Source organism: Mustela nigripes, chromosome 13 (assembly GCF_022355385.1).
Source record: "Mustela nigripes isolate SB6536 chromosome 13, MUSNIG.SB6536, whole genome shotgun sequence".
Lineage (NCBI taxonomy): Eukaryota > Metazoa > Chordata > Mammalia > Carnivora > Mustelidae > Mustela > Mustela nigripes.
The window spans coordinates 115,037,952-115,052,710 of NC_081569.1; the positions used below are offsets into that span (position 1 = coordinate 115,037,952).

Consider the following 14,759-nt stretch of genomic DNA (forward strand, 5'->3'; position numbering starts at 1 on the left):
TTCTGATCCAAGGAGAAGTACCCACGGGAGGGGGTGTTTGCTGGGCAACTAGTAGGTGCCCAGGCACTGGGCTGGGTGTTTGCAGGCCTTATGTCACATGACAGTATTACTATTTTTTCTTAAGATTTATTTATTTGTTTTGCAGGGGGAGGGGCAGAGGCAGAGGGAGAAGCAGACTCCCCGCTGAGCAGGGAGCCCCGACACAGGGCTCGATCCCAGGACTCCGGGATCATGACCTGACCTGAAGTCAAGAGTCGGATGCTCAACTGACTGCACCCCCCAAGCACCCTGATATACAGTAATCAGCTATTACTATAACAGAGCACCCTTATGGGTAGGTATTAATACCTTTGTATTACTTAATTTATTACAGATCAGAATCCCACGGGGGAGCTGCTAAAAAAACAGATTCCCAGAACTGTGCACATAGGTTCCCAGGGTTGGGTCTGGGGATGGGCCAGGAATCCCTATTTTCACCAGCTCTCAAGAGGATGCTGATGGACACAGCCTGGGAATCAGAGGTCCCAAAAGCAAGGGCTATCGGTAACCATAAAAATTAAGCACCTCTCCAGGTGTGTGTGCCTGTGTGAGTGTGTGTGTGTGTGTGTGTGTGTGCCATACTTACAATCTCATATATATATAGAAATATATTCTCACACATAGATTCCCATACATATATATTCTCATACTCAGGAGAATATGTATTCTCATTCTTGTATTTTCCTGACATAATGGACTACTAAGTCCATTAAAAAGCATTCATAAAAAGAGAAATTTAAAAAATGGAATAATGCTCCAATGGAATCAGAATGAATGTTCTAACATGTTCCCCCCGCACGCTGGTGAGTCAGCTGTGTAACCTCCTAGGGTGGGACATGTCCTTCCCTAGAGGTCTCAGTTCTAGCCAGTGTCTTTGGACCAGAGTCTTTTTTGACCATGACTGCCAGTTAGAACCACATCTGGCATCCTGCTTCCTTGCCTGTGCAGTACGTGTGCACACACGCTCTCTCCCACACTCATACACAATCATGCGTAACTAGAGCAAGAGTTTAACAAAACAAGACTTATTTCAACGTACATGAGACACATTCTGATATTTACCAGTCTAGTTTAATTTTTCGTTTAAAAGGACAGCAGTCATGGGGCGCCTGGGTGACTCAGTCAGTTAGGCGTCTGACTCTTGGGTTTCGGCTCAGATCTGATCTCATGGGTCGTGAGATCAAGCCCCACGTTAGGCTCCATGCTCAGTGGGGAGTCTGCTTGGATAGTCTCTCCTTCTGACACACCCCCCGCTTTTGTAGCCTTGCTCTTGCTCCCTCTCAAATAAGTAAATAAAATCTTAAGAAAAAAAAAAAAAAAAAAAGGACAGCCGTCATGATCCAACAGATGGATGTTATGACCCCCTCTAGGGTCATAGGAGTTGGAGGTCGGTGGGTGGGGCTGAAAGTTCCAATCCTCCAAACCGGGGTCTCCCTGTCACCAGCCCCTCCTGAGGCCACCTAGGGGCCCTGCCTGGGTCAGCTCTCAGCACAAACTCAGGGAGCACTGAAGGGGGCTCATTAGGACCAACAAAACCCACCCTATCACTTGGGAAATCCCAAAGGGTTTTAGGAGCTTTGTGTCAGGAATGGGGACAAAGACCAAACCAGATAACTTCCATGTTATACTCCACTCCCTCCTGGGCTTTACCCAGGATTGAAAAACACCACATACCAATGATACTATCTAGAGTTTATGCCAGTTCTCTCTTCCCCTGAGGGCTCAGCAACCCTGCCCAGAGGCTAACGGCCCCCCAGTTCACAAGGCTACTGACTCCTGGGCGTGCTGAGAATTTGTCCTCACAATCCTTCAAGGGGGCTTAGTAGTGTTCCTGGTTTGTACGAAGTGTTCCAGAAATGACCAAGTGTGTTCATGCCTCTGTTGCTCTGGAAAGGAGCCCCAACATCTCCTTGGCCCCTCTGCTCCCCTACTCCTCTCTGCAGTGGCTGTCCCTACCCTGCTCAGTTCCTCCAACTGTTGCTGAGGCAGGGGCCTCCTCATAGTGCCTGTGTGGCTGCTGTGGCCCCGGACTGGTCTCCCCTCTCCCCTTGCCTCTATTCCACCACCTACTGCAGCTCTGCAGCTCTGCAGCTCTGCTACAGTGCATACTGATGTCACCACAGCTCCTGGGCATGGCATTCAAGGTTTCCCCTCTCATCCCCACCCATGTGTCTGGTTCTCCCCCCGCAGCCATGCCCAAGCTTCCCACTGCCAAGTTTTTGCCTGTGCTATTTCCATTACCTAGAATTCTCTTCCTGCCCTTCCTTGCCTGGCCTCTGAAGTCACCTCTTCTACAAGAAGGCCCAGACCCTCCCATTAATGGAAGGGGAGAACTGAAGGGGAGCAGCACACACACCCTCTCAACCCAAGCCTGTACGGGGTGGGGGAGGGACGGGAAGAAGTACCCGGGGCTCAGGAGTCCAGACAAGCTTAGGTTAAATTGGCTGAGAACTCAGCTGTGCAACCCGAGCTAGAGACATCCCCAGCCTCAGTTTCCCTGTCTGTAAGAACACACGCCAGGACCTCCGGCAAGCCCTTGCAGGGATCTTCAGGTTGGACCCCCAGTACAACCTGGGGGCAGGAGGCATCTGTCCCTGGAGTGGGTCTCCAGGTGAGAACACCTATCCACAAGGCCGCAGTAGGGGTTAGAAAGGACTCTGTGGGCAGAGCGTAGACCAAGCCGACTCAGCAGCACAGACACCGGGTCAGTGGGAGCTGGTCTGCACCGTCGCCGCTGCCGTCCCACGCGGACCCATGGATGCCGGTCACCCGCTCCGCCCGCCCGCCGCCCCCGCCCCCCACCCCCAGCGCAGCCTCGGTGCGGCGGCCTGCTCCCGAGGGCTGGCACCTGCGGCGCTCAGTGGCTTGTCATGGCATGCTGGAGCCTCACGGCCTGTCCCATCAGCCCCAGGGGGAGCCACAAATGCCTCCGCTTTGGGGGCACAAAAGCCCAGCCCCATTGGTAGATGACCCCAAGGTCTCGCCTATGCTCAGGAAAGCCTCTGGGGTCCTGCTGAGGCTGGGATGTCTCCTGCAATCGCGTCCTTGCTGGGCTTCTCTGCCTGCCCCATCCTGCTCCCCATTCCTCCCCACTGTGCTCTCCTTGGTGGGGGGGGGGCAAGTCCTCTCAATTCTTGCCGGTAAGAGCACCCCTCGCTAAGCTATTACTGTGCCCCATCCCAGAGCTGCTGAGTCAGTCTCGGGGTTGGGGGAGGGAGGCAGGTGTCTATATTTTTCACTGGCCCCCCTGGGTGATATGGGACCCAGGCTGGTCTGGGAAGCCTCTCTAGTCCTCACACCAGACTACCCTCCAGCCTGGAGCTTTCGGGGGAGCTCCCCAAAGCGGAACCTGTAGCTTCCTGCGTGTGGAGGGCGGGATGTTGTGGGCTGGGGGGCGTGGCGTGGCGGGGGCGGGGGCGTGGTGGGGCAGGATGTCATGTCGGGTAAGCGAATTCCTCCAATGAACGCTCTGGCGCTGTGTTGCTCCTCCTCTATCATCCCTTTGACAGGTGAGGCCACAACTAGGCAGGATAGGCCAGGTGACAGCCAGGGGACAGCCTCCAGCTCCTAAACTGGGGTTCTTCCATGGCACCCCACCCCTGACACATGGCCTTGGCGCTGTCGCCAAATATAGCACGTTGACACCCAAACATATGGGCTCTGTGCCCTGTGATCTCCTTGTGGTTCCCAGAGCAGTGGAGGGCGGGCAAACAGGTACCGGCTTCTCTGGAACACAGAGAAACAGCCACCGGAGGCCGGATGGTTGGGAGGTGACGGTGTGAGCTTGGTGACTAGGGCTCCAGATCTTCCTGGACAGACAAAATCACTGCCCCTAGCGGACATGAAACTAGGACACCTTCCGGCTGATGGGCAGTGTGCTGTGTCTTTATCCTGCCCTTCTCCAGCACCCCTCTAACGGGCATCAGCACCCCCATTTCACAGGAGAGGAAGTTGTGCCTCAGAGAGATGAGGTAATGAGCTCAAGCTGTGGGCTCAGGGGTTATGTCATTGTTTTATTTATTCATTCAAAGCACCTGGCCTGTACCCAGCACCATGCCAGGCACGCCCGTCCGAGATAAGAACCTCTCAGAACCGGAGCGGGCCTGTCCGCCTGAGAGCTTGGCATTGCAAGGTACACCACGGCCCCGGGGTCCTCAGGGGCTTTGCCTGGCACGCCCGGAGGAACATGCTAGGTCGTCTGAATTAGCGTGCGAGGCACACAGTGGGGCGGTCATAGCAAAGCTCACGGACCTCGGAGCTTTAAGTACCTTGAATCTCCACCCTTCCTTCTCTTGGTCTCAGCTTTCTCATCTGTGAAATGGGAACTGTCTGCCAGATTTATGAAGGTAATGGACAGCGCAGCACTGCGTACCCGCGAGCTCCTGACAGGTGGCCATGGCTGACAGCGACCATTGCCAGCATCACCCTTCCTGCCCGCCGGAGCCCAGGAGGGGCCCTCTAGGCAGGAGGGCTCTTCTGGGATGAGCACGGTTTTCACTGAGCGGCAGCAAGGATGGGTCTCTCCGCAGCACAGAGATGTGGGCCTGGAGCCCCGAACCCCGAGACACCCTGTCCTGCCCTCCTTGTCAAGGCCCTGCAGCTTAAGCCATGACGGTGCGAAGATGTATTTTTACGTTCCTATTGACCTGAAACCAGTTCTGAGTAAACAGAGCAGCTCTGAGGGTGGCGACCAGGCACCCACCCCGCCCAGCAGTGACTTCAGAATCACAGGCTCTGTCCCACTGAAGGGTATCTGCCCTTCCTGTTGTCCCCACAGGAAGTGCCATCTGCCACCCCTGCAACAGGGTGGGTCAGGTCAGCACGGGGCTCCAGGGCATCCTGGAAGCTGGGGTGAGGGGCAGTGATCCAGGCGGCAGGGGGTGATGGGGGTGGGGTCCTGCGAGGCCAGCCTAAGGGAGCCTCAGAGCCCACTCCTCCCCTCATGGTTACCAGGGCAAAGCCAGGGACTGTCCCCTCTCTCTGCACCCTCTGGGCTGCACCTTTCCTTCTGGGGGCCTCCCCGGGACCCTCACCCCCACCCCAGGGTTCAGGGATGTCTGTTGCACTCTGATGCCCCTCCGTGGGTCAGGCGTACTCACCTACTGACACAGTAGAATGCGATCAGTCTGAAGATGTCCTCAAACACAAGAACCGAGCCTTCCAAGTACAATACTGTGGAGAGATAACAAAAGCCTTGGGTGAATGTTCCTGCCAGAGAGGAGGCTCTCTGAGGGTTGGGGGCCATGACTGCCATCTTCACGGTGGGTCCCGGCACCTGCTACAGGGCCTGGCATCTGCAGTTTCATACATATCAGCTGCCAATCTGACCACAGGGGAGCAGGAACCAACCTTCTAAGGTGTTATTCCACTGAGATTTGGGGGGATTATTACAGCAATTGGTGTTGTCTTTAATCTACAGTCATCATTTGGGGGCAAAATGACACAGACAACTCTAGATTGTACGAGCAGAATCAAACATCTAATGGATCAGGGTTGTCTCGGCCTGACAAGGAGCTATGAGGCACCAACAGGAGGCAAGTTGCCCAGATCAGTCTTGGCTTCCAGGAGATACAGCAATGCCAGCCGAGGGCCACTGGCCCTTCTCCCAAGAATGCTTGGGCCTATGAGAACCTTCCTTGATTCGGCTGCATGGGTAACCCAAGAATGAGGGTGACCCCGATAATTTCCAGCTCTGACAACAAAGAGGGACCAATGCATTTGGCCAAGGTCCCAGCCCATGGTGGATATGGCTCGTCGGAGGGGCAGGCAGGGTGCTGGACTGTGCCTGATAAGGGGAACATGGTGCCACACTCTGCTCGGGACCCTCAGGGCAAGGGGCCGAGAGAAGCTACCTGAGTTGGTTGAGGTCCACTGCCCATCTTGGCTGCCATCCACCCTCATGACGCCTGTCACCCCAGGGCACCATATGCCCAACAGGGGACGCCCACAGTGAACGGTCTTTGGCATCAGAAGCACCGAAAAACTAAGTGTGTCACATTTCAGTTCTAGTTTCCTCAGGTTCTTCTCGCATCCATGCGACAGAAGGAAAGGTGGGACCTGGATCCAACCAGGAGCTCAGCTCCTCCAGCTGCAAAAGGAGGAAGCCTTTCCCACCCTAAACACACCCGCATCTCGCTGACAGCAAGCTGTCCTGTTTTCGGAGCCCAGGACAGTGTTTTGCTGCACTGGTGCTCTGTGAGAGGGGCACACACGAACTGCAATGTCTTGTTCCAACAGCTTTATTTTTATATTTGCCTTCTTTCAACATACTAGACACTCTGCTCAACAGTTAACATGATTTTTTAAAAAGAAGTTCACATTCATCATCTATTTATGGCAAAGAAATAATGGTTTCCCATTAGGATAGCTATAAACACTTTAAAAGGGAGTTTAAAGAAAAATGCTAAGTAGATTATAGGACCCGTGGTACTCGGAAAAGTCAGAAATGTCAGTCCAAAGAATGACCATTCTCTGTGAATAGCTGCGGGGCAGTCCACAGCGCCACCTAGTGCTGGCATTTGGTACATCGCTGACTTTCTCAAGAAGCGAGGGACCACGGAGCCTGGGACCAAAAAGACATCCTGTAGCCTCAAGAGGTAGGGAGAGCTCCGTCTATAAAGTGGGATCCCTGATGGCAGGGTTAGAAGTGACGCCCGCAGGAAGCCAAGACTAGCACACTGGGAGGGAGGGCTCAGTAGCAGCTTTAAGATAAAGTCAGCCACGCCCCCTTCTGTGCCTCCTGATCCTTTCTGTGAAGCCATTTTCCTTAACCTCAGTTTACCAACCGTCTTCTTGCTGGGCAGCAGCTGGGGTGCAGGCACCAGAGCTCATTCCTTTTGGGGCCCAGAACCCAGCACAGGTGTATACATTGTCAACTTTGTGCTGTTAAACTTGCGGATTTATAAAATTGTGAGCCACAGTGAAAGCTCTGGGTTTCTATTTAACTTGACCTCTTCTGCCCCAGCCCCAGGTACCTTCCACATCTCCCACACTATCCATACACAGATGGTGGCAAAGGCTTCCCATCACCCCACGGACCAGCTGGGGGAGCTCGCGCTTGCCAGGGCCAGGGTGTGGCCCAAATCTGAGTCTCCCCCCAGGACCCAGCACAACAGGGTGCAGTTTGGGAGATCGATACATGTTTATTAAATAGCCATCTGGGAGGGAGACATAAGAGGTCTGGGGGCACTTGGGTGGGGACCTTAGGCCTCCCACTGCATGGATCGTTAGCCCTCCCCTGCAGGAGTCCACAGGGACCCCTCAGACTTGGGGGAACCCTCACAGACAGCCTTCCACCATTCTGGAGCCTGGGCTAATGCACATCGGTAAGGGACAATCCTTTGTCCCCATGAGTGATGGGCGGGCTGTGCTCCCAGGACTGTCCTGGGTTCTGTGCAGTTCCGGCCTAGTGGCTTGGTGTGGGTGCCCGGGCCCAGTGGCCTGACTGTGGGCATGCCTCCGTCGTCTTTTTATTTATCCTCTCTGTGCCTGGGTTTCTTCAGCTGTACAACAGGGATAATAAAGTAGCCCCCTATTACAGGTTGAACTGCATTCTCTCCAGAAGATACGATGAACTCCTAACCCCTGATACGTGTGAATGTGACCTCATTTGGAAACAGGATCTTTGCAGAAGTCACCCAGTGAACGTGCTGTCAGACTGGATTGGGGTGAACCCTACATTCCATGAATGGTGTCCTTATAAAAACATGAAGACATGGAGACACACACACAGGGGAAGCCATGTAAGACACAGGAGTGAGGCCTCTGTAGGGCAAGCAACACCAGAGTGCTGGTTGTCACCAGCACCTGGGAGAGAGGGGTGGAACGGATCCTCCCTGATCTGCAGACAGAACCCACCTGCGCCACACCTCAATTCCAGATTTCTGGCCTCTACAACTGCAAGAATCAGTGTGTGTTGCTTTAGGCCACCCAGCCTGTGTGACTTTGTCCCAGTGGCCCTGGGAAACTCATGTGCCCGCTCATAAGCAAAACCCATCCACCAGAGCTTCCAGAAGGGTTCACAGCATGGTCAGCCAGCGAGGGTACAGGATTACTAAACCCTAACTTGAAACAAGCAAGCTGAGGGATGACTGGGTGGCTCAGTCAGTGAAGTGTCTGCTTTTGGCTCAGGTCATGATCCCAAGGGCGTGGAATCGAGCCCAGTGTCAGGCTCCTTACTCAGCGGGGAACCTGCTTTTCCCTCTCCCTGTGCCTTCCGCCTCAGCTTGTGCTCTCTCTCTGACAAATAAATAAAATCTTAAAAACAAACAAACAAACAGTAAGCTAGTCACGGTATGAGGTAGGGCTGGAGATGGAAGGATTTTTTGTGGCTTTGCCTGGCATTATTTTCTAGGGCTCCTCAGTAGAAAGCTTGTCCCTTGGTGGAGGTGAGGGGGGGTGGGTGAGGGATGGGGGAGGGGTTTTCCTCACTTGGTCCCATCAACACAGTCCACATTCCACCCTCCAGGTGCTCGCTCATGCTCTTTCTCCGTGGACAAGGATCCCTCTTAACACAATTTAGCTTTTTAACTGCCTTATGGGTACAACTCATAGCACTAAGTACAAATATTCTCAGACCTATGGTGAGGGATGGACCACTATGAAGGCACCAAAACCCTGCGGACAGAGCACCCTAAGTGGGTGAATTGTAGGATATTGAATATATTAATAAGTAACTCTCAGTAAAGCCATTATTTAATAAAAAAGAAAAGAAGCCCATACACCAAGAGTTGACTGAATTTCACTGCCTGTAGTATGTTTTTCTGGGATTTTTTTGTAATGGGCATCTATGATTTCAGTAGGCAAAGAAACTGTCAATTGTCTCTACATTTTTCTCTAATCTTCTAAAATTCTCCGTAAAATACTTTCTAAAGCTGATTGGTTGCCAGTGTCCTCTCAGCTGAGGCCGCTTCAGAGGCCACTCACAGCCCTGCCAGGCACAGCCTACGAGGCCCCCATGGCCTCCAACACTGAGGGGACCACGCTCTCCCTTACTCGGCGAAGCCAGAAAGAGCCTCTTCAGAAAGAGCCTCAGGAATGCCTGGTGGGCACTCTGCCCTTGGCTGCCGCCCAAGGGAGCTGTGGCCGGAGCCCAGCTAGGGAACCCCCCCCAACAAAGATGCTGGTTCCAACCGGTCACCTTGGACAAGCGCCAGCAGTGAGCCCCCCGCTGGACGGTCTCTGGGGTCCTCAGCTGCAGCCTCAGTGGGCACATGTCAGGCCCTGTCTAATGCATTTCTCACTCAAAGTGTAAGACAGGAGAAGGGGTCCCCATTGGTCACACCTGGCCCAGAGGTGACAACAGGTGACGATGACAAGACACCGCTTCTGCTTCAGGAAAAGGAAATCTTTTACCTGACGACTCACCACCAATGCTGATATGGGACAGCATAGAGATGCCACGTCCTTGCACACCGGCTGGCTGCTGCCATTTACAACCTCAATGTCAAGGTGAAATAGTCACAAAGACCAGAAAACTGGTAGATCTTTTTTTCTTTCTTTCTTTCTTTAAAGAAATCCTGTTCAATTGACATTGGCTTTTTCCACTTAGCATAATTTCCTCCAGGGTCCTCCAAGTTGCTGAGTGAACCAATAGCCTGCTCCTTTTCACTGCTGAGGACTATTTTTCGGGCCGGGCAGGCCAGTTTGCTTGGCAATTCACCCAGTTTCCAGTTTTTTAAAAGATTTTATTTATTTATTTGACAGAGAGATAGAGAGAGAGAGCAAGCATGTGAGTGTGCATGAGTGCGGCACAAGGAGAAGCAGACTCCCGCTGAGCAGGGAGCCTGACTCAATTCCAGGACCCCCAGATCATTACCTGAGCTGAAGGCAGGTGCACAGAACCACCGAGGAGCCCCTCCAGTCTTTAGTTATTAGGTGCAAAGCTGCTGTGGACATTTGTGTACAAGTTTCTATGTGAATGTACATCTTCCTTTCTCTAGGTTTCCCAAGAGAACAATCACTGGGAATATGGTAAAGTCTAACATCACGTTTCAAAGAAACTGCCAAACCATTTTCCCGAGTGTCTGTACCATTTTACATCCCCCCAGCAATGTGGTAGGGACCCAGTTTCTCCTCGTGCTCGCCAGCATGGCGTTTTCGTTATTTTCTATTTTAGCCATTCTGATTGGTGTAGAATGAGATCTCATGGCTGTTTTAATTTGAATTTCGAAAGGAGAGGAGACATCCTTTCATGTGATTATTTGCCATCTGTATATCTTCTTTGGAGAAATGTCTGTTCATGTCTTTTGCCCATTTTCTAACTGGACAGTTTTATTCTGTTTTTTTTTTTTTTTTTTAATATTGAGGGTTTTTTAAATTGCTTTATTAAGAGATCATTTGTGAATGATACCGTCCAATTTGCCAATTTGAAGTGCACAATTCAATGGTCTTAGGCATGGAGGCACGTAAAAAGTTGTGCAACCCTCACCACAATGAATTTTAGAACATTTTTTCATTATCCCAGAAAAGAGACCCTGTACCCACCAGGAGTCACTCTCCAGCCCTTCCTCTCCCATGGCCCCCAGCAACCACTAATCTATGTTCTGTCTTTATGGATTTGCCTGTTCTAGACATTTTGTGTAAGTGGACTGATACCGTGTGTTGCCTGGCTTTTTCTACCTAGCACAATGTTTTCAAGGATTGTCCATGTGGTAGGATGGGTCCATGCTTCAGTCTTCTTTATGGCTGTATAAAATTCTATTGTTTGGATGGACCACATTTTGTTCACCCATTCATCACTGATGGGTGTTTGGGCTGTCTCCATTTTTTGGCTACCACAAATACTACTGCCACAAACATGTGTGTACCCGTTTTTGTGTGGACATACACTTTCATTTCTGTTGAGTACAGACTCAGACTCAGTGGAATTCGGGGTCATACAGTAACTCCGTATGTTTAAGAAACTGCCAATTGTTTTCTAAGTGACTACACCATTTTACTCTCTGCTTGCAGCATACGAGGGTTCCAACTTCTCCACTCCAATCCTTTTTGATTACAACCATCCTGGTGTGGATGAAGCGGTATCTCATTATGGTTTTTGGTCTGCATTTCCATGATGATGGGTGATGCTAGCCTTTCTCTTTGTGCTTACTAGCCTTTCGTGTAACTTCTTTGGAGAAGTACCTATTTAAGTTCTCGGCCCACTTTTCAATCAGATTGTTTATTGTTTTGTTTCAAAGGGCTCAATTAGAGTTCCTCTGTAGCTAGGACATTTTCATTATGTACTCATTTATCAACAAATATTTATTGTGCTCATCATGTTGATAAAAAAGGGTAGATGGATATAGAAATTGAGTGCAAGCCTCCCAGTAGAAGGATGGCAGGGAATTTGCCAATGGTCTGGCCATAGGACCTACCTAGGACATCCCACCGAAGGATAGAGATTCAAACAACCAGCTCCTTCTCTTTTGATGATTTAAAATTTGGTGGGGGTGGGGATGGGAGAGGTGTAACTGATTTCACCTTACAGAAAATCTTGCATGAAGCAAGGCCTCAGTATGTGTGTTTATAGAACGAGCATTGTCTAGATGAGAACTGCCCCAGGAGAAAAGGGTCCCCAGAGGGATGCAGGAAGGACCATGGGCTTGTAGGAGAGGCAGAGTCTATAGAACTCTCCCAGGGCTCATCCTTGGAGAGAAAAAGCCATCACTCCCAGTTGTTGGGGGGGGGGATCCAGGAAGTGGCCCTACTCCAATGCTTTATGTGACACTGAGCCAACCTTCCCTGAACCCTATCACCTAGAATGGTTGGAAGACAGATCTTTTTTTTTTTAATATTGAAGTATTATTTTATGATTTATGATATATTTTTTAATTTTTTATAAACATATATTTTTATCCCCAGGGGTACAGGTCTGTGAATCACCAGGTTTACACACTTCACAGCACTCACCAAAGCACATACCCTCCCCAATGTCCATAGCCCCACCCCCCTTCTCCCAACCCCTCTCCCCCCAGCAACCCTGTTTGTTTTGTGAGATTAAGAGTCACTTATAGTTTGTCTCCCTCCCAATCCCATCTTGTTTCATTGATTCTTCTCCTACCCACTTAAGCCCCCATGTTGCATCACCACTTCCTCATATCAGGGAGATCATATGATAGTTGTCTTTCTCTGCTTGACTTATTTCGCTAAGCATGATACGCTCTAGTTCCATCCATGTTGTCGCAAATGGCAAGATTTCATTTCTTTTGATGGCTGCATAGTATTCCATTGTGTATATATACCACATCTTCTTGATCCATTCATCTGTTGATGGACATCTAGGTTCTTTCCATAGTTTGGCTATTGTGGACATTGCTGCTATAAACATTTGGGTGCACGTGCCCCTTTGGATCACTACGTTTGTATCTTTAGGGTAAATACCCAGTACTGCAATTGCTGGGTCATAGGGCAGTTCTATTTTCAACATTTTGAGGAACCTCCATGCTGTTTTCCAGAGTGGTTGCACCAGCTTGCATTCCCACCAACAGTGTAGGAGGGTTCCCCTTGGAAGACAGATCTTAATGGATTCTCATCCCACTTCCTAATGTACCTGGGTCCCCAACTGGAAAGGCCAGAGGTGCAGACCCTGAAAATAAAAAGCCATGGCGTCAAGAAGCTGGGGAGTGGTTCCCAGCTGGAAGCAGGAGGGAGAGTCAGCAGCAGGCGTGGTAGGTGTGGCCAGGCCCACCCATCCAGGGGCCTCCTGTCCCTCTTGGCTCCTTCCCCTCTTGGGAGGTCACAGGTGCCTTCTGGCTGCCGGGAGCCATAGTATGGTTGTCATGGGAACCCCCACCTGGCCCTTGTGTGGCTGAGGTGGGAAGAGGACTGTTTCCTGTCCAAAGGCCCAATTTTCTGCAGTAGATGAAAATGAACTCCCCTGCTCCCAGGACTGAAAGTGGGGGAAAACAGCAATTTCTCAGTCTGGGGGGACCCCGACATTCCAGGCCTAGCTCCGGCATCCCCTTGCTTCCAGATGACGCTACAGAGGGCAGCTGCCTCACCTGTGAAATGGGAGAACAGCCCTCTCCCTGCCAAGGAAGGGTGCTGCTTGACTGGGGCTTCTGGAATGGCTGGCTCCAGCAGGAGAAGCTGCCAGACCAGGGTGCAGACAATCTCACGCCGGGCAGCACCTGTGTTCTCTAGGCAGCCCTTCTGCCCGACCGTACAAGGACTGGAACACAGAGTGGTGCAAACTTTCGGCCCTGCTCCAGGCAAAGCCTAAACGTGGACCATACTGGCCAGGCATGGGCTCCTGGTTCCAGCAGCCACAGGCCCAGAGCTCAAAGCCCTCCCTCTCAGAGACTTGCTTTCTTTAACTGCCAAGTGAGCAGGAAAGTAGCTGAGGCCCTCCCTGGCCCTCTGGCTCTTTGTGTAGAGGCTGGTGCCCCGCCCAGACCCTGAGTGAGGAACGACAGCCCCCGTACCACAGACAGCGACAGCCCCCGTACCGCAGACAGCGTAGAGTCTGAAGGTCTGTGGAGGGAGGGCAGGGACCTCGGAGAGGAGGACAGTTTGATAATGTGCTGGAGACAGATCCCTTTCTCTCTCCTTGCCTGGCACAGATGGTCCACCCTGGACACCCTGGTCTCTGGCTCATCGGCTGGCCTGGAGCCCCCGCACTGTCTATTTACCAGCCTGCCCGAGCTGCCCTTTGTAAAGCCCCCAGCCCCCTGAGCTTCATGGTTTTTCAGTGTAAACTCATCCTCTCTTAACTGTCTCCACCACATCTCCTCCATCAACCACAGGCCTCTAGGGGGAGGGTATGAGCTGCAGGGAGGCTGACAGGGAAAGGAACAGGGAGGACCTGCCAGCCACAGTCAGGGGCCAAGCAGGGGACTGCTTCCAAATGCTCCTAATGCCCCCCTATAGGATCTCGCAAGGGAGCACAGAGGTGCCTCCTCTTTTAGGTGGCTACAGCCCTGCACTAAACTGCACAACTTGACAAGCAGAACACCAGCTAGACTTTAACCCCCATTCAAATCACCAATGAAGTGCTTCAGGGCAGTGCACAAGCTATGCAACTGTCCACGGCAGCCCTGGTTATAAGTCATGGCCATCTTTGCTGGTTGCGGTTGGCATAAAGAACAATTTCCTCTTGATTTCATCTTAAGAATTTTAAGATGAATAAAATACCACAATGTCCTTTTTACTGAGTTCTACACCACACCCCAGATTGGCTCAGACTAGAGACCTGACCACAGCCAAATGTTCCTCCTAGTGGATGGGGAACCACGGAAAGCCAGAATGGAAGAGCCCTTAGGGACAACTCCAGTTCAAACTCCCCCATTGCACCGGTGGAGAAACTGAGGTACAGAAAAATTATGTCATCATCCTTTGAGAGACGACTAATTTGGGTGCTTTCCAGAGTTTGACTGTGATGCTCTCTGGAATCTAGGTTCTGATTCGGATTGCTGTCGTTCTGCCCCCTTCTCCCAAATCCTAGCATGGGCTGGGATTTTTGAGCCTCCTGATTAATGATGGAAGGGTATTGTTTTCAAGGTTTCAGTAATAATAATAATGATAACAACACCAGCATCGGCAACAACAATAGTAGTAAGAGTATTATCTACCATTTATTAGTTGTGCCGCTGCGCCAGCCTCTATTTCTAATCATCACGACAAATTCCATTATCCTCATTTTAGAGGCAGGGAAATGAGGCTCAGAGAGGTCAAAAAAGCAGCCCAGCGGCCACAGTCACAAGGCGCCTACAGCCAGGGAACGTGGTCAGGAGGCAGCT

General features: G+C 51.4%; 1 protein-coding gene across 1 annotated transcript in view; it reads right to left on the reverse strand.

Annotated features, from left to right (window-relative positions):
* RIN3 (Ras and Rab interactor 3) overlaps positions 1–14,759 on the reverse strand; it is a 115,966-nt gene that overhangs the window by 38,207 nt on the left and 63,000 nt on the right. The window contains exon 4 of the mRNA XM_059373496.1: positions 5,139–5,211. Coding sequence (XP_059229479.1) covers positions 5,139–5,211 — 73 coding nt within the window. The remainder of the gene's footprint in view (positions 1–5,138; positions 5,212–14,759) is intronic.